At 33.6% G+C, this 25622-nt stretch overlaps 4 protein-coding genes across 5 annotated transcripts; 3 read left to right on the plus strand and 1 right to left on the minus strand.

Moving 5' to 3' along the window:
• Nucleotides 5321-6549, plus strand: LOC104770658 (thymidine kinase b-like). Its single transcript, XM_010495117.2, has one exon. It carries the CDS (start codon nucleotides 5493-5495, stop codon nucleotides 6363-6365), a length of 873 nt encoding a protein of 290 aa, XP_010493419.1. The 5' UTR covers nucleotides 5321-5492; the 3' UTR covers nucleotides 6366-6549.
• On the minus strand, nucleotides 6574-12608 carry LOC104770659 (G patch domain-containing protein TGH). The gene is made up of 16 exons (XM_010495118.2): nucleotides 12399-12608; nucleotides 11653-11743; nucleotides 11484-11578; nucleotides 11178-11281; nucleotides 10800-10861; nucleotides 10613-10681; nucleotides 10323-10474; nucleotides 10011-10086; nucleotides 9842-9928; nucleotides 9596-9670; nucleotides 9199-9343; nucleotides 8535-9024; nucleotides 8122-8403; nucleotides 7915-8043; nucleotides 7549-7731; nucleotides 6574-7463 (listed from the first exon to the last, which is right to left on the minus strand). Exons 1-16 carry the CDS (start codon nucleotides 12531-12533, stop codon nucleotides 6789-6791), a joined length of 2850 nt encoding a protein of 949 aa, XP_010493420.1. The 5' UTR covers nucleotides 12534-12608; the 3' UTR covers nucleotides 6574-6788.
• Nucleotides 12709-14294, plus strand: LOC104770660 (protein Dr1 homolog). 2 transcript variants are annotated; one of them, XM_010495120.1, is made up of 5 exons: nucleotides 12709-12920; nucleotides 12997-13059; nucleotides 13304-13393; nucleotides 13500-13663; nucleotides 13760-14294. In XM_010495120.1, exons 2-5 carry the CDS (start codon nucleotides 13005-13007, stop codon nucleotides 13925-13927), a joined length of 477 nt encoding a protein of 158 aa, XP_010493422.1. In that variant the 5' UTR covers nucleotides 12709-12920; nucleotides 12997-13004; the 3' UTR covers nucleotides 13928-14294. The 2 variants fall into 2 exon arrangements, with proteins under 2 accessions (XP_010493422.1, XP_010493421.1); XM_010495119.2 differs by having other exon boundaries at nucleotides 13757-14280.
• Nucleotides 19783-21274, plus strand: LOC104770661 (protein MIZU-KUSSEI 1-like). The gene has a single exon (XM_010495121.2). It carries the CDS (start codon nucleotides 20019-20021, stop codon nucleotides 20883-20885), a length of 867 nt encoding a protein of 288 aa, XP_010493423.1. The 5' UTR covers nucleotides 19783-20018; the 3' UTR covers nucleotides 20886-21274.

Consider the following 25622-nt stretch of genomic DNA (forward strand, 5'->3'; position numbering starts at 1 on the left):
CTCAAAACACTCTAATATTTTTTTAAAGATTTGAAACATCGAATCATTTTTTTAAAAGAGATATATTAAAAGAAAACATAAAAGAGTAAAACATATTTTATTAAAATAAAAAAATACATAAATGAAGTAGTCACTATACAAAATAACTCAGCAACTTCCACACACCAAAGCGCGCGTTCATGGCACGTCTGTCCCTTTTGGTAATCTTATCATGGGTCATGGTCATTGCCTTAATTTCTTACATTAGATGGCTATATTCTTTGTCTATTTTTTTATTTTAGTTACTGGGCAAATTCGCCCTTTATCAAAGTCTATGATTGACAGACTAATGAGATGAAATTAAATAATTTTTAATGGGGAACATTTTAGGATGTTCTTAGAGTAAAATATTATGAAATAATCTAAGATCAGTAGTTAAGATCTTTAGTTAAAAAATTAATTATTGGGAGAACATGTTTAAGATCATAAGATTTAATAATATAATATTCTTAAACATATTACATTTATAAAAACTGTAAAAATAACATTTAAATTGCAAACTTATAAAACTTGTACTAAAATTCAAAATACAATACCAAATTTTTATGAAACCAAAAAAAAACATTAAAGATTAAAAAAAACAAACAAACATATTACTTAATTAAAACAAACATACATTTTATTTAATTAATACATAGTTTAAATCAAATCCTCTTTTAATTTGTGAAAAATTGTTTGCAAAAAATTGTATCCAATCACAGCTTGCCACGTCAGCTTAGAACTGAGCCTAGATCAGTTCTACATCAAGAACTGGACAACATGTTCTTATGCGACTATTCATTATATTTATAATTTTAATGGGCTAAGAACACACTAAATGTTCCCCCATTGCGGATGGCCTTTCTCTTGAAACTCCTTTTTGTTTAGTCTTCTTCTTTTTTATTACTGTTTTATACATTATCTTTTTATCATGTAGATATTTTCATTTCTTCTATTTTCTAACTTGGAAAATGATTTCTATTTTGAAGTGGCTGGGAAATTGGCAGATATAACCCACAAGCAAACTTTAATTAAGTGGCTGACTATTCTAACTATAACCCTCTTATATTCTATATATTTTTTATAATAATGACAATGCTATCCCTAGTACATAATCAACAGTTATTAACACATTCTCCCTCTCACCTTATATTCACGTACACCCTTATTTCTATTATGTACATATATTTTATTTTCTCTTTTCTTTTTCTTTCTTTATCCTTTAATTTTTCTCATTCATATATTTCTATTTATCTGTTTATATAGTTTGCAATAAAATTTATTTATTTCTGGATTACACAATCTCACTTCAAAAACAAACTTTTTTTTAGTTTATCTAACAATTTCATTTTTTTTAAACGAACAATTTTAACTCACTATATAACAATATAATAAAATTATTTGTAATATGTAGAACACAACAACATTCTATTTCATGTTTTATTTTTAAAATTTCATTCTCAATTTTTGAGCTATATTTATATTGCATAATTACAAAATTTAAATTATAATTAGAAGTATGCAAAATATTTATATATTATTATTTTTAGCGTTTAATTTGGTTGTTGGGGTTGACAATATTATATCCTTTAGGGTATATTGTTTATATTCAATATGCGTTGGATTCGAATATTTGAGTTCTCTATGTTGTATCATTTAGGGTATATAGTACTTTTAGTTAAGCAAATATTCAACTCAATATATTAGATTTTATATGACTTGTTTCATACTTTTCATTTTATTTTATTTTATTACTTCAATCTATTTTTGTAAAAACGTTTCATTCTATACTATTTAGTTTTGTTCTATACTATTTCATTTAAGTGTGGTAAACAAACACTATTCTATGTATTTTATGATATATATTTTTAACTTTGTTGTGCGTTTAAGTCATTAGTTTGGGTTCTCTATATTGTATCACTTAGGGTATAACGTTTTCTTTACGAGATCACTATCATCACCATGCCGTCTACTACCACCATATTACCATCACCACCACTTACGTTTTATTAAACGTTCTATACTATATAATTTCATTATATAATATTTTGGATAGACAAATATTATTTACTTTTCTAAAATATTTACATCCTATTAAAAAATATAATTATGTTTGATACAGAAAAGCACTAAAGAATTTGTTAGAAATACTCTTTTTGGCATACCTCTTTTCAAAAATGTCCCCTTTTTGAATATTTTAATTTTTGCCCTCTTTTATACAATTAACCTATATTAAATTAGTTTTTAAAATTTGTTTTTTTAGATTTGGGTTCCTAATTTACATTTAGGGTATAGTTTTAAAGGGATAGAGTTTACTATTTGGGATTTAAGGTTTATAATTTTGTCATTTTATATATTAAAAAGGGGTATTTTTGAAAATTGATACCAGCAAAGAGTATTTTTGAAAAGTAACATAGAAAAAAGAGTATTTTTGAAAATCCTCAAAACACTCTAATATTTTTTTAAAGATTTGAAACATCGAATCATTTTTTTAAAAGAGATATATTAAAAGAAAACATAAAAGAGTAAAACATATTTTATTAAAATAAAAAAATACATAAATGAAGTAGTCACTATACAAAATAACTCAGCAACTTCCACACACCAAAGCGCGCGTTCATGGCACGTCTGTCCCTTTTGGTAATCTTATCATGGGTCATGGTCATTGCCTTAATTTCTTACATTAGATGGCTATATTCTTTGTCTATTTTTTTATTTTAGTTACTGGGCAAATTCGCCCTTTATCAAAGTCTATGATTGACAGACTAATGAGATGAAATTAAATAATTTTTAATGGGGAACATTTTAGGATGTTCTTAGAGTAAAATATTATGAAATAATCTAAGATCAGTAGTTAAGATCTTTAGTTAAAAAATTAATTATTGGGAGAACATGTTTAAGATCATAAGATTTAATAATATAATATTCTTAAACATATTACATTTATAAAAACTGTAAAAATAACATTTAAATTGCAAACTTATAAAACTTGTACTAAAATTCAAAATACAATACCAAATTTTTATGAAACCAAAAAAAAACATTAAAGATTAAAAAAAACAAACAAACATATTACTTAATTAAAACAAACATACATTTTATTTAATTAATACATAGTTTAAATCAAATCCTCTTTTAATTTGTGAAAAATTGTTTGCAAAAAATTGTATCCAATCACAGCTTGCCACGTCAGCTTAGAACTGAGCCTAGATCAGTTCTACATCAAGAACTGGACAACATGTTCTTATGCGACTATTCATTATATTTATAATTTTAATGGGCTAAGAACACACTAAATGTTCCCCCATTGCGGATGGCCTTTCTCTTTAAACTCCTTTTTGTTTAGTCTTCTTCTTTTTTATTACTGTTTTATACATTATCTTTTTATCATGTAGATATTTTCATTTCTTCTATTTTCTAGCTTGGAAAATGATTTCTATTTTGAAGTGAGACGTGCCACCTTATTTAATACAAGCAAGAGTAGGTTTTCTCGGTATAAATGGAAAAATTATATCAAGCGGATTAGTCGTATCAGACAGAACAAAAACGAATCAAAATAATTCCAATGGTACAAGAATTAAACTGATCTCTCATACTCATATAATAAGATGATGAATGGTAATTGTTTCTTTTAGCTCCGTGTCTCGAGCATTGATTAACTGTGTTCAATTCAAATCTTTATATCTTTCAACAATTTGACTTAACCGTTATAGGAACAAGAACTGAACAAAACACTATAAACAAAATATAGAGGATAAACTTTCATAGCATCACACACTCAGCGCTGGAACCCTCAACAACAAAGCCAATACATTTATCCCAAACCATTACACTACCCATGATTTCTCATAATATACAACACAAATAAAGTCGTAAAGAGGTGTCTTCCTCTCATAATAGAAGTCAAGGTTCAATCTATTTGAGAGGTATTATGGCTTCATAATTGGAGATTTCGTTTACTGCAAGGTGGACGCGTTATTAATAATGCAATTGGATTTCATAATCATCCAATTGCATTATTAATATAAAAATGACAAAAAATGTAATAGATAAACAAAAATATCAAATATAAAATTTTTAATTTCAAAACTTCATGAAGTCAAAATCATTATCAAAGATAAGAATCATCCATTCAAAAACATTTAAAAAAAAAAAACAAAAAAAAACCATCATGCGCAGCATAGTAATAGACTCAAGACACATCATTCACTATGCAAAACAAGTACTTAGCTTATTTGATTCTTTTGTATAAATTGAAAATAATGTTAGCTTATTTGATTGTTTTGTATAAATTGAAAATAATGTTATGTTGAAGACATATCGAAACTTAGCGAGAGATTTGATTGACTATGGATCAGGCTTGACATATCTTGAGCCTATTGATCTCACTTGTGTAACTCCTTAGTTTGGTGAGTCCTTTTGTACACAACTAGAATCAATATTAGTTAGTCTGACATTATCACATACCACACATGGGAAAACAGCTAAAATCAACCCCAACTATTTGCCAAACGCTTTTTTATACCTAAACTTCAAGACCCTGCAAATAACAACCTGAACTATATTAAAATTCAAATTTGCCTAAACTATATAAAATGTTGTCAATTTCAACTTTTGTTCGAACAATGTTAAATTAGAGTTTAACGATGTTGAGTCAGACGATATCTGGCATCCACATGGCACTGGGAATGACCAAAACTAAGTTGTTTTGGTCATTTTTAGGTGTGTTGTGGCAAAAAACAAAGCGTTTGACAAAAAATGGAGTATTGAGTCCATTTTTGAATGTGTTGTGAGACTTCATTTTTGGTCATTTTTTGCTACAAAATACCCAAAAATGACCAAAACGATGTAGTTTTGGTAAGTCCCAGTGCTACGTTAAAGTCACAGACCGTCTGACTCAACATCATTAAACTCTGATTTAACACTGTTCTAACAAAGGTTGAACTTGACAATATTTTATTTAGTTTAGGTAGCAAATATGAATTTTAATACAGTGAATGTTATTATTTACAAGGTATTGAAGTTTAGATATAAAAAACCGTTTGACAAATAGTTGGAGTTGATTTTAGTTGTTTTCCCGTCTTTAGCCTTTGAGGTTGTCTAAACAGAACATAGCCCAACGCCCAAACAAATGAAAATTAAAACCAAAAAAATTACAAATGCAATATTATTGTCAAGAATAAAAAAAAAAAAAACAATAGATAATTTATATCTATGGTGATAAAAATATGATCTCCAACATACTATACAACAATATACTTAGAAAAAAAAAAACTGTTGGGGAAACTGTTATAAATTCTTAACTTGTACTCCAAAACTAAAACTAATCAAAACATTACAATAAATTAAATTAAATAAAAAAATGTGTCGTTCCACTTCCAATAAACCCCTTCCCCCAATAAACCCTAACTCCTCCTTAGCGGCTTTGCATCTTCTTGTTCCTCCTCCTTGTCCTTCACTCTGTAATCAATCAAATGTTTGGTGTTTCGATGAGAACATTAATCTCACCATCTCTTTCTCCCTTCTCTCTTCATCTTCATCATCTCCCTAAACCTTCTCTCTTCTCCACCGTCCTTCGCTTCTCCTCCGCAATCAACAACAACATCAAATCCCCCAAAAATTCACCTCGTTCCGCAATTTCCACCGTAAAATCACAGACAACGGCATCATCATCCTCATCACCACCACAATCTCACCCACTCTCCTTCTCACCTCCCGGAGAAATCCACGTCGTGGTCGGTCCAATGTTCTCCGGAAAAACAACAACGCTTCTCCGCCGTATCCTCGCCGAGAAACTAACCGGCAAAAAAATCGCCGTCATCAAATCGAACAAAGACACGAGGTACTGCACTGAATCGATAGTGACTCACGACGGCGAGAAGTTCCCGTGCTGGTCACTCCCAGATCTATCGAGTTTCAAGGAGAGATTCGGTACCGACGAGTACGAGAATCGGTTAGACGTGATCGGGATCGACGAAGCTCAGTTCTTCGGAGATCTCTACGAGTTCTGCCGCGAAGCTGCTGATAAAGAAGGTAAAACCGTAATCGTCGCTGGATTGGATGGTGATTTCATGAGGAGGAGGTTTGGTTCAGTGCTTGATTTGATTCCGATTGCGGATACCGTCACGAAGCTGACGTCGCGGTGTGAGGTTTGTGGGAAGAGAGCTTCGTTTACGATGAGGAAGACGGAGGAGAAAGTGACGGAGCTTATCGGTGGAGCTGAAGTGTATATGCCTGTGTGTAGGAATCATTACGTTTGCGGTCAAAGCGTTTTGGAAACCGCTCGTGCCGTTTTGGATTCGTCTTCTACCAAAACGCATGATGTTGTTGTAGCGAGTTCACTTTAAGTAATGTGTTTTGTCGTTGCCGATTTTCAGAGTTTGTAGGATTTGGATTAGATAGATAATTTGGTTTATTTAGCTTTGAGAGTTGAAGTTTAAGCTTAAATTTATGTACTAATTAATCAATGATTTTCAGATTGTTCTAGTAGAAAAGTAAAGTAAGATAAGTATATTATTTTGTGTCGTTCTACACTAGTGATTGGAGTTTGATCAATGATCAAACACAACAAGTCGTAAGCAATTAATTTTTTTTAACCAGTATATAAATAAAGCAAATGACAATACAAAATTTTCTCTATCTCATACCATATCATTTGCTATCAAACCTGACCATCTCGAGACAGTGCAGAGAATAGTTCACACGATATTTATGCAATAGGCTCTGTTTCTCCCGGGTCTAATCAGAGTAAACAGTTGTGATTAGGTTTTTCAGTCTCGTCGCCTCCTCTTCTCCCGCTTTGACTCTTTCCGATCTTCGTCTGAGCTATACACAAGCTTTGAAGAAGATGACTTCTTGCTCCTGTGATGCTTTGAGTGCTTCTTGTGGCTACTTCTCTTCTCTCTAGAAGATTCTCTTCGCTTCCTTCTTGACCTTGAACCTTGCTTATCCCTGCTGTGGTAGTCGCTGGATGAATCGCTCTCTGAATCATTGTTTCTATATCTATCCTTCTTACTAGATCGTTTTTTACTCCGCTCATCTCCTGAAGATTCACTCGGTGATGATAGATCGTTGCCGCCACTCCGCTTTCTTGGCGATTTCTCTCTCTTTTTTCTACTCTTTTCATCTTCAGACCCGAGAGTGAGGCTACTCGTCTTTTCCTCCACTTTCTCTTTAAATCCAGATCTATCTGGTCTTTTCTCTGAAGAGCTTTCGGGTTTGCTTCTGGACTTGTTCTCTTCTTCCATTGGCTTGGTTCCTTCCTGGTATGGGACATCAGATGGTACTTCGAACCCTAGTTCTTTCCCTAGAGATTCTAGAAAGTCACCAGCTATAAGTCGGTTTAATGTGCTTGCAGCCGCTTCATTCTTCTTTTCTTGACCCTCTTGTATCTTTCCGTTCATTACTTGATCTTCATCATCTTCAGAATCATCAGAGAAGATGGCCTACAAGTGAACATGACAGAATATTAATAGATCGAAACTATCAAATTGAGTTAGCATACACTTTTCTCATACAAACCCGCATTACCTTGTAAAGATCAACAGGTCTCTCCACATTCTCCACTTCTACCTCTACTTCAGGCTCCTCTATTGATGTCTCTTTCTTATGTTCTTGCGACTCAGATACTTGACGTGCAGATGCAGCTTTCACTGTATCCGGCATGAATATGAGAGAATCCATTTTGTTTCTAGCTCGCGGAGCAGGAGGCAGCTGTAAAATTATAAGGAATGTATTGATCAATCAAGTACTATTTACACATAAGCAAGAACATGGCTCTGAAAATTATATAATCTATAGCCAACCAAAAGAGATGTGTAGAGCAAGCTATTTTTTCAATGAATGCAAGCTTTAAGCGGCATTCCCTGAAGGAGTAGCAAGGAACCACTTGTTTACCTTTCCCATGAAAGGATCAGGGAGATCAAATCGTTTGCACAAAAGAGGTGAAGGACGCCATTGGAACTCTTCCCTTTTAGGATATGTCGTACTTGATTTCATGTCTACCACTCCAGTGTCTTTAATTTGCTGTAAACAAAAGTTTTATGTATAAGGATAGAACCCCCAATGAACTGAATAACTGCAATGAAGATTATGTAGACATACCTCTGTTCCACCAGAAGTAAACTGCAGGCCGCCTGCAAGGAAGTCGAGAGGCCGTTCAGTAGCCCGTCTGACCTCCTTATAAGCTTTCCCTTTCTCGATTGCCTCAGCTGCAGACTCAAAGTCCAGCCTCTCTTGAGCACGAGCTGATTCAGACATGCTGTTAACTCTGTTGAAGTCTGTTGAACGTAACCCTCCTTTGTATTTCTCCTTAAGAAACTGCTCAAATCTCTCTTGTTTAGCCGTATCATCTTTGAAGGGCTTAACAGCATCTGCTGCCTCTTGCTATTTCAAGGAAAGAAAAGATGAGTCTAGAATGTTAGTGCAAGGAAAACAAAGGCATATCCTTTCCTTGAAACTCATCTACCAAGTGTAATCAAACTAAATTCTGATAAGGTGTGAAGTTGTTTACTTACAGTTGAAGCTGATTTGGTAAATGTATCAGAGAGATTGGTCGGGAACTGGAAGGAGCCCCCAGAAGAAGCAGAAGTATCGGTTTCTTTCAAACTTCTCTGCAATGGCTTTTCCCCTAATAAGCTGCCACGTTCTTCTGCAGTCATTTTCTGTACACTGGAAGACGGCTTAACATCTATTGTCAGCTTACTTTGATCACCTCGCTTTTGCTGCTCCTCCCACAGCCTTCTAGCGTAGTATTCATGACCATTACCTCCCCGGAGAAAATCAAACAGCTGATTTGATTGGTTCTTCTCTCTAGAAAGATCCTCATATAGTTTACCACAACGGGAAACAAAAGTTGCAAAGCCCTCGATCAAAAGTTTCAGATTATTATCTGCAGGGGGAGGAACATCCGGAGGAGCAGAAAGAGTTGGCTTAGTTTCAGCCTCAAGAGGACCAGAAAATTTATGCCGGGTCACAAAATCCTTCGGGATTTTTGGAGGATTAAACCTGGTATAATATAAAACACACAATGATATGAATCAGACTCTGTACATATGAATGTAAGTAGCCATAATCAGAAAAGTCTGAGAGCAAGATTCCATTGGACATGCAATTGTGTGATAACATTAATTTAACGACGTCCTCATGTTTGTGAATCATTGAAACATTAGTTTGAATTACCTCTCCATACTGTAGTCAGAATTCTTAGCAGCTCCAAAACCTGGCAGAACGTCATGCTCTTTGGAGGTTAACCTCAGTCTATTGTCATTGCTCGGTTTTGCTGGCTGTTCATCTTCTATGACATAAGTCTGATCAAAATCGTAACCTGAAATAAAAGGAAACATCTAGGTTGATAAATCCATAAACACTTCAAATTGTCAAGCAAGGTTTTGCACCTATTACGAATATTATTCTTTTCCAAAAGAATTTTACTTTTACAACATCAGGAGCTAGAATTTAACTACGGTCAACAATGGTTTGTCCCCTCTAGAATTAAAAAAAGTGCAACCTCAACAGACACTTATGCATATATGAACAAAGAAAACCATGCGTAGGGAAGTAGCTCTTCTGTGCTTACCACCATAGACATCTTCATCCTCAACATCAAGTTCTTCAAGTGCCCCAATGCCAAAACCCGGAGCAATCTTTCCTGCTGATTGTTCAACTCATATTAGTAACAAACGCAACCCATGAGTAGTTTTCACGCAACAAAAATGCCAAGTAAAAGCTGGCATAGAGATACGCAGTGGATGCACGTAAGTATCTTTAAGCAAAGAAAAGCAAACTAATAAGAAAGAAAAAGAATGGCGAGTCAAAATCTTACATTTGGGTCCAAAAAGACTTTCCTTCATTGACAAAGGCTTTCTGAAGCCAGCCTCCTTATTGGCAGACAAGCGAGATCTTTTCTTTTCTACGGATCAGAAAAATGAGAAGAAAGTCAATGACCAAGAATGTCCTGTCAGCAAAAACATCATAAAAGACCAACTAGATACCTCTAAATTCAGGAGCATGCTTGAAAGGATCATATCCTAATCCATGCAGGTCCTGCTTTGGATTGAGAACATATACCTGCAACAGATAAAGGAGGAACAAAGGATATTATCACCATCAATGTAAGTGAGGATAATATCAGAAGACTCTCGGCAGAACATTAGAAGCAGTGTTAACAGTCCTACGTTTATTTTGCTACGAAATGTAGAAGAGAAGTTCAAGAAAAAAATGACTAATAGATGTATGACACCAGTAGCAATTGCAATCAACAACATAAAGCTCGTTTCCAAATAAAAACTTGAAAGTTGACTCACAGGAGTGCTTTCAGAAATTTTAATATCTTCACTAAACTGTGGATCCAGAGAAGTTTCCACTTCAGTCTCCGAAACCATTGAGTCGGACGTTTCCTTCGTATTCTCATCAGTAGAGAAGGCTAAGAATGCTTTCCTAGCTTCTCTACGAGCATCTGCACCGACAAGGGTATAAAAGAGGGAGCCACACAATAAATAGCTTGCTGTGAATTTTCAAAATAAAACGGTACTGACGGTTTTTATTGGTGCACAAAAGAAGATTATGGATTAGTGCATTCTAAAAAAGTTCAAACCTGAACTAGCACGCACATCTTTTATTGAATGACCACGCCGCCATCCCATCTTTAGTAAAAGTTTGACCCCTGAACAATATAAAGAAGCATATACATGGGATCAGGTTTTCTCCACTTGATGCATTTAGAAAATAGAGAGAACGAAATAAAAAGGAACTTTTGCCAAATAATGCTTTTAGAAACTAACCAATTGACTCTGAAACTGGAGCAATAAGTTCGTCAGGCACTGGGCCAGGAATGGCTGATGGCCTGTGATACAAAAAAACAATATGTTACAAATAATAGCAACATCATAGCCAAGTCGAATGCGAGAAAAGGAATCTTAATTTAGAAAACAGACTATAACAGCATTTCTAAACATTACTAATGCCAAAGCAAAATTGAGAACAACTGAAAATACAGCCTAAAACATAGCTCCTAGTCCTAACAAGCTTCCAAATGAAGGCAAAGCATATTAGAAAGATTGATAAGAAAGAATGGGATATCCGTCCACAGTTGAATTCTGGCCAAGCTACAACTATGCATGAGAAGTATTAAGGAATATGACACATAAGTACACAGAGACCTCTCATGCTGTTCTTTCTCAACTTGCTTGCGGGAATATTCGGCTGCCGTAAAACCAAACGTGTCAAACTGTGAGCTCGCGGACAGTGATTGGCCCTCCATATCCTGAAATGAAAAAGCATTTTAGAATGGCTTAACAAGTTAACATCATTCCATATAGTGCACATCTTCCACAGAGCAAAACAAAAGTTTCCAAATCTAGTTTCCATTTGACCATTGATAAATGCAACATAAGAATTAGCAATATGCCGTAATCATACTTGAACAAGCTTAACGGATCAAACAAGGCGGGGAAAATGAAACATACCGCCTTTTCATCTTCATCTAAAAAGTCTGAAATACTTTGCTTCCTTGCTCCAGCTCTGTTCTTCCTTGATGATGTAAATGACTGTGGAGCCCAGCCTGAAACTCAATTTAGATTGTAAACAGAAACGTACAGATAAAAGTCTTTAAAAATCAAGTAATGTGAACTTTACCGTCTTTTGACCCCACTGTATTGTAATACCCAGCAGAATATCCACCAGTAAATGCTCCATGGAACCTTCTCCGGCCTTCTTCATCAGTCACCTGAGTATGATAACTCGTGAGATGTTAGCAGCCTTCCACATAATATAACTATATATACAGATAGACATTATGTCCAGTAAGAATCATAGTGGAAAGCATCCGCATAAAAAACCTTGGCAAGGAATTGTAACCAATACCATGCATCCATTAGTAAGGAGACAAATTTTCAACACCAATTGCTTCAACTAGTTTGTAATTATAGACCACGGATGATGCCAACTTTTATAAATGTTTATTTCAAAACACATACAAGGCAACCTCTATATGCACGTTATCAATCTAATAACTATCCATAGACACATTCATGAGCAAGAACAAACACAGCATACACATCAATCTAACATGATTCTGAGTGTTCGACCAGCTCCAGTAGAGAGACATTCACTTGGATTTCCTTAGATTCAAGCTTCTTAAGCTCCCTCCCACTACCCAGTAACAGTATAAAAACCCTGAAACGGTTTGGCCTCAAAGTTCTCTGTCTAACTTCACTCTACCTTATAACCTATTAAGCTCTCTCTACAGACTACAGTAAGTTAAAATTCACAAAACAGCACAACAACAATAACTTCCATGTTCATAACCAGCGCGAGTCTCTTGATGCTTGATTGACCTAATTCATCCGAAACTAAACAAAAGATCAAAGAAAGAGACTCACCTCTTGCTTCCAAGCAGGGAGAGTTCTAAGATTGCCTGAAGCACCAGCGACTGCTTTCTTCTTCCGGCTCGCGATTTCTTCCTCGCGCTCTATTGGTGTTCCATGAAATACGAAATCCTCCTCGTCTGACGCCATTGTCTTCACCACCGAGAGAAGCAGCAATTCGAGATTCTAAACGAGAGTACCGGCGAAGAAGCAGAATCAGAGCATCGAGAAATATTGAACAAGGAGATATATGGGCCTGGTTCGGGTCACTTTCCGGCCCATTTTGATTTTGATTTCTATAAGGAGTTGAAGTTACTACCTTCACGCGCCGAATCTAAGCAATTGTAAAAGAGAGTGGGATTCACGCGCTTTTCGTTTGCCCTAAAATCGACTCTGCTCAGAGAAGACGAAGGAGAGAGAAACTTCCTCCGCCGTACAATCCGATCGACTCACCGGCGCCGGATCTCTCAACGACTCGGTTGAATCGTCCTCTCTCTGAATTGTATCTTGTCTTTGAACCGCGTTGACTCAGTTACGGTGAGTTGATTGATCTACATCTCTATTCTCGCATGTATATACCTTACCCTTTGATCTGATCTGATTATTTCTGTAGATCAAACAATGGATCCAATGGATATAGTCGGCAAATCCAAGGAAGACGCTTCACTTCCAAAAGGTTAGTTTTTTTTCCCGATCCATTGACTACATACCTATTCTGTAATTGGTTGTATCTGTACCTTTTAGGTTTTGCCATTATGTATTGATCTGGGTTTATTGCTCATCGATCATTGAAGTGTATATTGAATAGGATTTGTAACCATAGCTGAGGGTTATAATAGGATTCATGAGCAATCAATCAGAGACTTCATGTTTTTGTGATCTTGCTAAGGATACGTTTTGTTCTCTTATTGTTTTTATAGCTACGATGACTAAAATCATAAAGGAGATGTTACCACCAGATGTTCGTGTTGCTAGAGATGCTCAAGATCTTCTCATTGAATGTTGTGTAGGTAAGATCAAATCATATATTTTCTTCTCATATGATATATTTCACTTGCTCCACTTAGTGTAGTTCATGGGTTTTCTTACAGTGTGGTTCTTTAAACGTTTTTGCAGAGTTTATAAATCTTGTATCTTCAGAATCCAATGATGTTTGTAACAAAGAGGACAAACGGACGATTGCACCTGAGCATGTTCTCAAGGCACTACAGGTTCTTGGTTTTGGAGAATACATTGAGGAAGTCTATGCTGCGTATGAGCAACATAAGTATGAAACCATGGTAATAACCCTATACCTTCTTCTCCTACTCTTTCCACCGAGAAGAAGAAGAAATGATTAATGTTAACTATCTCCTATGTTTGCAACTCTATAGCAGGACACACAGAGAAGTGTAAAATGGAACAGTGGAGCTCAAATGACTGAGGAGGAAGCAGCGGCTGAGCAACAACGTATGTTTGCAGAAGCACGTGCAAGAATGAATGGAGGTGTTCCGGTTCCTCAACCTGAACATCCAGAAACCAATCAGAGAAGTCCACAAAGCTAATTGAAACCATCCTTTGAATCGGTAGGCCAAAAAAGAAAAGAAAAAAGCATCCTATTAACATTCCCTTGTAAGTGCAAATGCGTATGTCCTCTGTTTATATGCTCTTTAGTATAATGTGTTAGCGTCTCATGATCTAAAAAAAACCCTTGTGATTCAGATGTAATTAGTAAGCATTCCTTGTTTTGTGTTACTTGTGTCTTGACTAAGTATGGTGGGTCTCATGTCTAACACCAAAGCATCCAATTCAATGGTTTTTTACAGACGGGAGTTTGATCCGAAACCTAATGTTTTGTACATTGGATGGGTTTGGTAATGAGTGTAATTGTCTTTCCATTTTAAAAATTGCTGGATCATTGTTTAGTGTTGACATACGGAGAGTTGAAAAGTTCACTCAACGTTTTCTTCTCGGAAAGCTCTTTTTGCCAACCGCTCTGCACCCCTATTGTTCATTAGTTTTTGGTGAAGATCCAACAAATCTCTATATTAGTAAAAGAGTATAAGAGAAGTACAAAATTGAATTCGGGTCGGGTCAAAATTAAAACAAACCTGAAATTAATCATTTGGATACTTGGAAATCAGATTATTTGTTGAGCAATAATTAATTTTTATAAAACGAATTAATTTTAGAAAACAATAATTAGTCAATATTTTTATAGAAATTATTTCAAGTTGTTACCATAAAAATCAAGCTATTAAATTCGAAATTGTATATATAATAAAAACATATTTATTTTAGTTATACAATTTGAGATATTAATGAAACAATAATCAAATTTTATATTACCAGATCATCATTTATTTCAAATTTTAGGAATTTCTTAAACAAAACTATTCTTATAAATTCCAATTACTACATATGGAAGAAACACTTAATTTGAACAATTTAATAAAGAATATTACACATATATTCTAATTTAATTTGTTTCTTAATTACAGTCAATGATAATAAATATGGCTTGCTCACATAAATATTTTTGATTCGAAATCCAAACTAACTTAAATGTGTATGACCTCTATATATATCATCTTATTAGCAAACAAAATATCACACATCTCCATTGTTTCTTATGAGAGCTTTTGTATAAAACATCTCATTATCAAGCAAAACAAAAGCATTTTGTTTATTTTTTCTGTTATAAGAACATTCATATATTATGTCATTTGTTTTTTTTTTTTTTCAATCTAACATTAATTAAAATAGAACTCCTAAATTGGTTGTCCAAACTGGAGGAAAGTTGTTTACAAAAGTCGTTTCCGACACTAGCAATCGAGAAGAACGAGCTAAACAATCAGCCTTCACATTTAACGTCCTTGGGATTTCCTGAAAGTCGTCTAGGAGCGTAGAGAAAGCCGGCCACTCTTCTGGAACTTGCACCATTGAAATTAACTCTGCAGAATCCGTCTCGAACCTTTGACAAACAATGCCTCTCGAAAGGATACACTCCATTGCCATAATAATGCTTCCATCTCCGAATGAAGAGGGGACACACTGCGACGTTGACATTTGGCACCCAAAACCAAGGTTTAATTTGGAAGCATTATCATTTGTTTGTAAATTTTATGTCATTTGTTTGTGAGTATACTAATCATGTAACCTGTTGTGCAGCTAATCCTAATCAACGCAAACATATCAATTATGATTGACATGCTCAAGAAATTATGCTTTAAATTTTTTTGCCTGATTTTTTTTGGTTCTTTTTTTAATTAACTTTTCAAGTTTAATATGATAACAAATATTTAAGATGACTTTTTTGTCTTCTTATCAATGTATATAATTTCTCTTGATAAATGCATGAGATTCATGATCTTGATAATATGTTCTTAGAGATGGATAAAATATTTCTTTTTTTTGCATTTTAACTTTGTGCCCACCATTTTATTACTTATATAAATCATATATATTTGAATAAAAATAAAATTTACTTTGATTTTTTGGCAGATCGAAGTTCTATGTGTCCTTGCAAGCATGAATTCCAGCTGAAATGGATTTGTTTGACTCAACATCATATACAAAACAAATGAAATCAATACATAAAAATTGAATATGTATCAAAACGCTTGCCAAACATGACACATTATCTATCTTCTACACGTTGTGCCTATAAAAAAACAAAACAGTATTCCAGTGGCAATCACTTATTAATCATAATATTTTATATTATTTATATTAAACTTTGAAAACTATACTGTTTATGGAATCATTTAAAGTAAAATAAGATACCTCATTTGGATTACATAATCTATATAGGCTTTGTAATATTACTTTGAAAACAAACAATGACCAAATATATGTATTAACACTACATTATTAAAAAATGATCCAAAAATATAAGTTGATATATTTGTTGGATTTAAATTTCTGCTGTATTATAATCCTATGTTATAAGGATTTACAGTATCTATAATATCCTAAAAATTTTACTTCTCAACAACATATTTTTTCAAAAATTAATCAAATCTAGCAAATCTAATATGTACATATAGGATTTCTATAAAAGTGTACAGATAGTGTATGAGGAAGAAGGATGAGGCTGAATTGTTGGAGAAGATAAAGAAAGCTGACTTAGACAAACAAAACCGACTTACAGCTATGAAACGTGCTCAAGGTGTCTGGGAAGTAGAAGCTCCTAAGATAAAAGCTAGAACTGGTAAAACGTCGTCAATCATCCCAGTGAAGAACCCAGTGAAGAAGGAGAAGGAGAAGACTCTGAAAGAGCCAACATTGGACTGGTCAGCCCTTACTCTATGCCTTGAAGCTCGTCCAACCTTATTCAGTTCATGCCAAAAGAAAGGGAATCAGAAACCGTTTGCATCAAAAATATCTTAGGCATAAAAAGGATCTCAGGCATCAAAAGGATCTCAGGCGGCAACTATTGAAAGTCAGCAAAGGGAAGTTTCACAGGCGGTCAGCATAAGGGAAGATTTGGACATACTTATGCGGCTGCATTTTGAGTTTTTTAGGGCTCCACACTGGAAGAATGGAGGCGGCTCGGGGTGAAGAAAAAATTTCACTCCAGAACGGCTTGCAACACATGAGAGAGACTGCCAATGCTATCATATAAAGGCTAGCAAAGATTTTGAAGAAGATGAGAAGAAACATGAGATTGTGGCAATGATCAAGAATCAGATAATTTTTATGAATCGGATAATTGGTTTGCAAAACTCACAATCATAAGGTTGGATGGTTAGGATTGATAATTTTATGAATACGATCCTTTACGGGTTAGTCCGTCAAAATATATTGTGATTATGTATTTTTTACAAATTCATATTTTTATGAATACAAACTTTTAGTAGATTGTTCCGTTAAAATATACACTATGAGTGTGTATTTCTTACAAATATATATTTTTACGATTGCAATATTTTTACTGATTGGTCCATCAAAACATATACTATGAGTGTGTAATTTAATAAGTACATATTTTTAGGAATGGAATGTTTTATGGATTGCTACGTAAAAATATACACTGTGATTGTGTATTTTTTACGAATACAGTCTTTTACGAATTGGTTCGTTAAATATACATTGTAAATGCGTATTATTATAAATGTATATTTTTATACGAAAAAATGTTTTATTGGTTGGTCCGTCAAAATATATGTCATGAGTGTGTATTTTTACAAATAAAATATTCTACAATATTTTACGTATTCTAATTTCTACTACAAATCAAATTACGTATTAATGAATATTCTCCCGCGCTGTAGCGCGGATCCGATCCTATGATTGTAAAAGACAAATCAATTATAATGTCAAGTAACTCAGGCAGCTATTGTGAAATGATAATGTAATTACCAATTGGCTTGTTGGATACAATTTTTATTATAGAAATATATATATATAGTTCATGTGGTAAGTGGTAACAGTCTTGTTCATTAATATGTTCGTATGCTATCTTTTGACAGTTGTGAATAACAAACGTATGTCAACACTAAAAATGTGTGATTTACACATATATAACTGAAAAAATTTTACACAACAAAGACCAATTATTAACCAATAATATTTTCGTTTCCTACCAAAAATGTATATAAACTGATGAATCATGACATCATTAAAGGTAGGGGTGGTGAGGAAGAGAGTCGTTGAAGGGGTAAGGTACTCTGCTCAGTGCTCAGTTACTAGGAGGACCATCACCGGAGTGACGTGTAAGTTCGCAGGTTTCTGTTTACTCTGCACCCGACAACTCATAAGAGAATCCGAACAGACCCCTATTACACATATCTCTCTATTTATGACGTCAATAAACCCAACTAGTAGTATATGACTTCGTTTTTTTCTCTTAACATATTATTATTATTTATACATTCCTTTGTATTATAGTAGTAGTAGGATGGTTTTTTATTCTTTGACACAACACAAAGCCTGTCGAATGTTGTATGCCCCCTCTCAATGGCCCTGTCACACCAATCTTTATTTTGGGAATATTTCGTACTGAATCGAGACCGTAATAACATATTCACCATCAAATATCAATGAATAGTTGAATACGTTAAGCTTTCCAGTATAAGCCCATACAGTATAATATAGAACATATAAGATTGAACCACAGAACTATTGATGAATCACGACGGGACAAAGGACTCAGACTTCTTATTACAAAAAAAAATCATACAAAATGCTTTGATGTTATCTACTTCGCCATATGTATGAATTAAGTTTCGAATGGTGTTTTATTTTACAGCGAAAAAAATATATATTATTACAGGAAAAATAAGGACAAGACGTCATGCCGCTTGTGCCAAATTATTGTCCTGCGTTTTTTACCAGTACAAGTAAAAAACCTTATTTTACTGCCAACAAGTCAACAACTATGAAAAGAGTTATCAGAACTGTTTGTCTTTTATGTTCTCTATTGATTTTGAACATTTATAATTTCTTTTTTTTTCTGTGAATTTTTTTATATCCATTCATTTGAAATAATGTACGAAGCTTTAATATGATTAGGGATGGTTAAATGTACAATAAAGATTCGATATAAAGAAGAAAAAGATATGATAAGTGGTACTATATATTTTAGGTGAAGACTCCACTTTTTACTGTGAAGTCAAAAAAAGGGTTGGGTCAAACAAAACTGAGGGCTCTTTTGTATGTAAGTAATGTAGAGAGAATAGAGAGAACCCCACATCGAAAATGAAACAACAAACACACTTTGTCTCCAGATTCCTTTCTTTTGTCTCATTTCTCGTGTTTCTCCCAAAGTATTCAACAAAAACACAATCTTCCTCCCCCACTTATTCTCTTGATATATACTATAACTAAAATAAACAAGATCAACATTTACAAATTCAGCACCAAACTTTTCTTTAAATAACCATTATCTTTATGCTCTTTATATATATACATATTATGCATTAAGCCTAGGGGTTCACATATATAAAATCCATATTAACAAAAGGTTTAAAATGGTGGTGTTGAGAGGAATGGAAAAATACTGGTGGTATTTTTTTCTGTTTTTCTGTAACGAAAAAGTGAACATAATCCATTTTCGAAAGAACAAAAATCTCTAGAATATGCAACCATCTGAGGTTTTTCTCTTGGACAAACCATTTGAGCTAAAATGAATAGTCCAAAATCGAATCACTTGAGTTGACACATTGAGCTAAAAAGCAAAAGCCAAATCTACATTTAATATGAAACTATTATAATATTTTCTCCTTTAGCTTCCTCCTACTTTAAGTTTTTTTTCTTCTGAAATCCTCCTCTTAACAAAGATGAAATTGGATTGACAAAAAAAAAAAAAAAAAAAAAAAAAAAAAAAAAAAAAAAAAAAAAAAAAAAAANAAGATGAAATTGGTGGGTCCTTTTACAGTCGATTCTCTGTCAATTTCACAAATTGTATTATCTTCTCTCTCACACCACAACACTCACAACGACAAGAGAGAGAGAGAGAGATAGCAAAAAGAAAGTGAAGAGAGAAGAAGAGAGATAAAAGAGAGTTGTAGTCACCAAATAGACCAAACCCTGAAGTTAAATTCACACCAACAACTTTGATCATTACCCTCCCATTCTCTCTATCTCTCTCTCTCTCTCACTTTCTCTCTAAAAAAGCTTTAGAGCTTCTTCTTCTTCTTCTTCTCTCTTTCAATGGCGAAAGGAAACTCACATGACTTTACCTCCAAGAGACACAACAGTAGTTTCCACTGGACAAGAAAAGTCGGATCAGACGAAAACGACGACGTTTCTTCCACCCATAACCCTCTTCCTGATCACAACAACTCTAAACCCGCTTCCAAACACACTCCTTCATCTTCTTCCTCTTCCTCTTCCTCTAATGTAATCACTCAAAAACGAAAGCTTCAATCTTTCGCCGTGTCTCGTCTCCGTTCAGTCATAGCTACTTTAAGCAGAGCACGACCCGGTCACCACCACTCCGGACTCGGGTCACGGGTCGTCGGTACACTTTTCGGATCTCGTCGTGGACACGTGCATTTCTCAATCCAGAAAGATCCTAACTCTCCACCGGCGTTTCTTATCGAGCTCGCTACTCCGATTAGTGGGTTGGTTAAAGAGATGGCTTCAGGACTCGTCAGAATCGCTCTGGAGTGTGATAAGGGTAAAGAGGAAGATGAAGGAGAAGAAAAAAACAAAACTTTACGTCACGGCGGCGGAGACAAGACGAAGACGACGACTGCGACGGCGGCGATTTCACGGCGGTTGGTTGAGGAGCCGATGTGGAGGACTTATTGTAACGGGAAAAAGTGTGGATTCGCTACGAGAAGAGAGTGTGGTGAGAAGGAGAAAAAGGTTTTGAAAGCGCTTGAGATGGTTTCAATGGGCGCCGGAGTTTTACCGGAGACGGAGGATACAGGCGGCGACGGTGGTGGAGATGTGATGTATATGAGAGCGAAGTTTGAGAGAATCGTTGGATCGCGTGACTCCGAAGCTTTCTATATGATGAATCCTGATAGTAATGGAGCTCCTGAGCTTAGTATCTATCTGCTCAGAATCTGATGAAGAAGATGACCAAAGCCTCTTCTTCAAAAAGAAGGTTTATGGTTTAAGTGAGTTTTTCCGGTTTAATTGCTTAATTAGTCGGTTAAGTGGTTAAGTGAGTCGATGTCTAATACTTAAAAAATCGAAAACGACGTATCTCTATATTGTTATTGCAAATTCGGATTAGATGTGAATGTGATCGATTTGATCGATTGAATCGATCTCGTGGTTATTATTAGATCAGGGTTTTAATTTTTTGGGGAGGGGTTTAGAATTTGGTATATGGATATGGAGGAGACTACTACTTGTAAATGTATAAATTTCGTTTTTAATTAAAATTCTGTAATCTTTTGTTGTTGTTTTAATCAAATGTTATAATTGGGGCACCGAGCCTGTTAGAATCATAATGATTAAAGTCTTGATTTTGTTCCCATTCCATTAGTGTATTTTTGTCACTAAATTATGATTTTAAAGTGTTAAATCATCATTGAGTTTCTTTGATCCAAGAAATATATTAGAACTGAATAAGTAAGTGTATGGACCATTTGGACCATACGTTATAATGAGTAACGCGTATTATAATGACGGATTAATCTTTATTCCTAGATTCTTCTATGTGGGTCAATCGATTGAATGTTCAAAACTTAAACCTAATCCGGGATATTACTAGAGTGTTGCATTCACTTAATTAAAAGCTTAGTTTATTAATTGGTCCATCACTTTTCTTTAATTATATACTACAAAAAATTAAGAAACATGAACATGTTTTGCAGCTAAAACTAGTTTTTTTTTAATGTTCACTTGTAAGGGTATTATCGTCATTTTAACATAATGAACCAGAGGACGTACAATGTTTTTACTGGTGTTCGTATGTCTCTTCCCTAGTTTTAAGGCTTTACCTTTTTTAGTTATCAAATACCAACTTTTATATTAGTATTTAAATGCCTTGGAGCCTTTGCTTTACTTATTTATTTATAATTTATAGTGAAATGAAAACTGTAACAATTCCTTTTTTTTTGGGCAAAAACTGTAACAGTTCATATATATATTTGGAGAAATAAAAGTTACATAGTACTATATACAATGTAAAAATTAATTTCAAACGTCTTTCACCAAAAAGAAGAAGAAAAAAAGCAGGTTCTTGTACAATTCACAAAGCACACACAGATCCGAGTAAGATTTACACTGCACAATACTCAAGGAACGTGTCTTCTTCTTTTTCTTTTTTGTAAAGAACATGTTTACTTACTAACAAGAAAGTGAAGTTTCTTCATGAGAATTTGCAAAAGAGACAAAAGCTGATGCCTACAATAATATCCCTCAAGAATATAATACTTTCAAAAACCTGAAGTGAGAAAAATACACGTTGAATTGAGTCCGTTGCTTAGATAAAAGCTATTTCTATATTTTTACTGTGATTGTTTTTAGAAAAATTAGTGTTAAACAGTGTCATTTGGTACTAACAATATTTGACGAGATAGCTCTTATACCCAAAATTGAAAGAGGCATATAGTATTGTCTTGACCAATTTTATCTTTTGTTTTGGCTCCCACCCTACCATTGAGTCATTGACGGCTGTGGGGGATAAAGAGAGACAACTAATGAAGGAAGTAATGAGTAATTTATACTTTTGCTTTAGTTAAAGAGCCGGCTTTAGCCGTTTATTTTTACTTTCTTTTTGTTTGTTTTCTATTGGGCTATTCCTTTTATCAGATTTTTTTTACTTATGAACTTGTCACCCTTCACTATTAGAATCATATCTTGTGCATTCGAATAATATTTCAAGCTAAGCAAACGAATGATGTCAGCTATTATTACTGAAAGCCAACACTATGTGTGGTTCGAGTAATTGATCTAACAATAGCAAACTAGGCTATTCCTATTTTTACATGTGGTCGTGGCCTTGTTCATGTATCCCATTGGTTCTATATTCATCCGTTTCAGGCCCTTCTTCAATATCTGTTCTTGCCAATACAGACACTTTTGTGATAAACAGGTACAACGGATAAAAAAACTTTGGTAGACTAACGATTCAGATTAAATGAAGCTACCAAAAATAATTCTTCGATTTATCCGTAATAATTTGGCGATGCAATCATCGTTGACAAAAGGTATGATCGAGACTAACTGTTCCGCCCCCAAAATAAATACATTTTTGCATTATAAACGTCAACAACATCATATTCTTTTTTTTTTTTTGAAAAAGAACAACACCATATTCTTAAATTATACTTATTTTAATTTCATCGTCGTAGATCATGACTCATGATATCTTTCAAATTCAGGAGTTAAAATACTAAAGTGGAATGGATTGAATTATAATTTTGCTTATGGTGTTGTTCATTTTCCATAGCGTATGTGGTCTTGACCAAATGGATTTTTTTTTTTTGTTATCTCCACCGAAAATCGCAATTTGTCATCAAGGATGAAAATACATGGTAATGACTAATGAGGTAATATACTTATTTCAGTAAATCATGAAATTTACCATCAATGATCAATATGAAAAAACCTCGATCATCAATTATTGGCATGCTGACGCGTCAAATGTCTCCCTCATGCATTACATCGCCTATGTAGTGCAAGTAATGGAGCGATGTTTATGTTTGCAACACAAGCTTAAATTGATTTTACCTAATTTCGTTCTACGTTTACACTTTAGGTTTTATTTAGAAAATTTTATAGTGTTTAATTAGTTTCTAGATCTCTACATTTCAATCCATAGATTTTCCAATTTTTTTAAAAAATCTCTTTTTAAGCCTTTACAATACAAATTGGTCATAAACCACATTTTCGTTTTGTTATTTGTCATAATGTACAATTAATAACTATTATTAATAGACTTTCAATCCCCTTCTTATCAAAAGAAAAGTACACAACATTGTTTTGATAGACTTTATAATTTTAATAAATGGTTATAAATGGTTACAAATAGGTTATACATAGGTTATAAATTAATCTATACATATTAATTGGTACAAGTTGATAGTTCATATATTAATGGTAACAAATAAAACCTTGACAATTGATCACACTTAATCATGATTTCTGAGATTTTATTGTGGATTTCAAAATAAAATATGACCTAACACTCTTCCAAGCTTTTAATATAAATCAATATCTTTAAAACCGGACCGGAAAGTAAACCGGAAGTCTTTCGGGTCATTGAGTCGACAAGTCAGACCGACTGAATTACATGTCAATTAGTTTATTAGTTTGATTACATTTTATGAATATAACATCTATTTTCTATAAATATATGAACAAAACATACATATTTAAGTACTAAACAACTAAAATTAAACTTTTAAATGATTAGATAAAATAACTAACTGATTCTTTTATAAATAAGAACATTTATTTTGAGTTTAAAGTGTGACCAAAATAAAATATTTTAATTTGAGACCGACAACCCGATCCGACCCGCCGGTTCAACCACCGGTTCACAGGTTTTTTGCGGGTTTTACTTTTTAGGTTTTTAGAGGTTACCTGGACTAAAATACCTATCGGGTTGTGGTTGGATCGAACCGACCGGCCAGTCCTGTCCTGGTTACAATGCTAAACCGTCTTATAAATTATATTTTATTTTAAAATTATAATATAGATCAAAGGAATTTCAACTCGTGCTCTAGCAAGGAGTTATTTATAATATTATGTTAGTCGAAAGTGCCAGTAAATACTTTAGATCTTAGATTTGTTTTTCAAACGATATTGTATTATGTCCACTTAATCAAACTTTCTTAACACCTTGTCTCTACTGTTTTTAAAAGTAAACCTAAGAAATAAGACTGAAAAACGATTTAAGAAAATTTTCGAAGTCAACAACAACACAATACTACAACCAATGCCATTGATTACACCTCGAGTTAAATCCTACTCCATATTCAGATGTGGCTAACATCTTTTTTTCCGATGTCTTCTCGGCTGTCTTCTCAGCCTACTTCTCAGCCACTCTCTACTTTTTCAACAGTTTTTTACTTTTTTTTCATTCATCCAACAAAAAATTCAGTTGCTAATTTAGTGTTTTTGGCTGATTTTTTTTCAGCTTTTCTTCTTTGCCCATTTCAATTTTCATTGTGTTTTTCAATGAAATAGTTCATTATACCACGAGTTTGCTTTGCCATGCTATCAATTTAAAATTTTTGAAATTTATATTAACATACATAAAAATAAATTGACAATTCAAATACATTTCTTGACATAAAAAATAGATAAATATAGTCGACCCATTCAAATAAGTTTATTGGTTTAAAAATTAGACTAATAAACATAATAATAAACCATTGTAAAGTAGAAAATACCAAATAATGTAACTCAACAGTTAAAAGTTGATCAAAATATAAATCCATGGATTTAGAATCTGTTGAAAGATTTTTTTTTCCTGCATGTTTTAATGGACTTATTTGTAATCCATAGTTTTTGTAAACCTAAAATGATAAAATATTTATTTATTTAGAATATTATCAGTAAATATATACATACTATGATTTAATCCGTATTATATCGTGGAACCATTTTTGTTTAACACAATCGATATGTCTTATATTGGTGTTATTTTACACAGTCTTGATTAAAAAACGAATTAAACCATAGAAATTTTTTAAATTTGGATGCTTATTAAGTGAAGCTTCCTGCTCGGTCGGATTTGGATTTATTTTGATCTTATTTATAATTTGACTCGGAATTATGCTCTAACTATTTTAGGCGATGTGGGAAGTTGAACACACACTTTTTATATATTAATTGAGTAATATA

The sequence above is a fragment of the Camelina sativa genome, chromosome 20, assembly GCF_000633955.1.
Source record: "Camelina sativa cultivar DH55 chromosome 20, Cs, whole genome shotgun sequence".
NCBI classification, from domain to species: domain Eukaryota; kingdom Viridiplantae; phylum Streptophyta; class Magnoliopsida; order Brassicales; family Brassicaceae; genus Camelina; species Camelina sativa.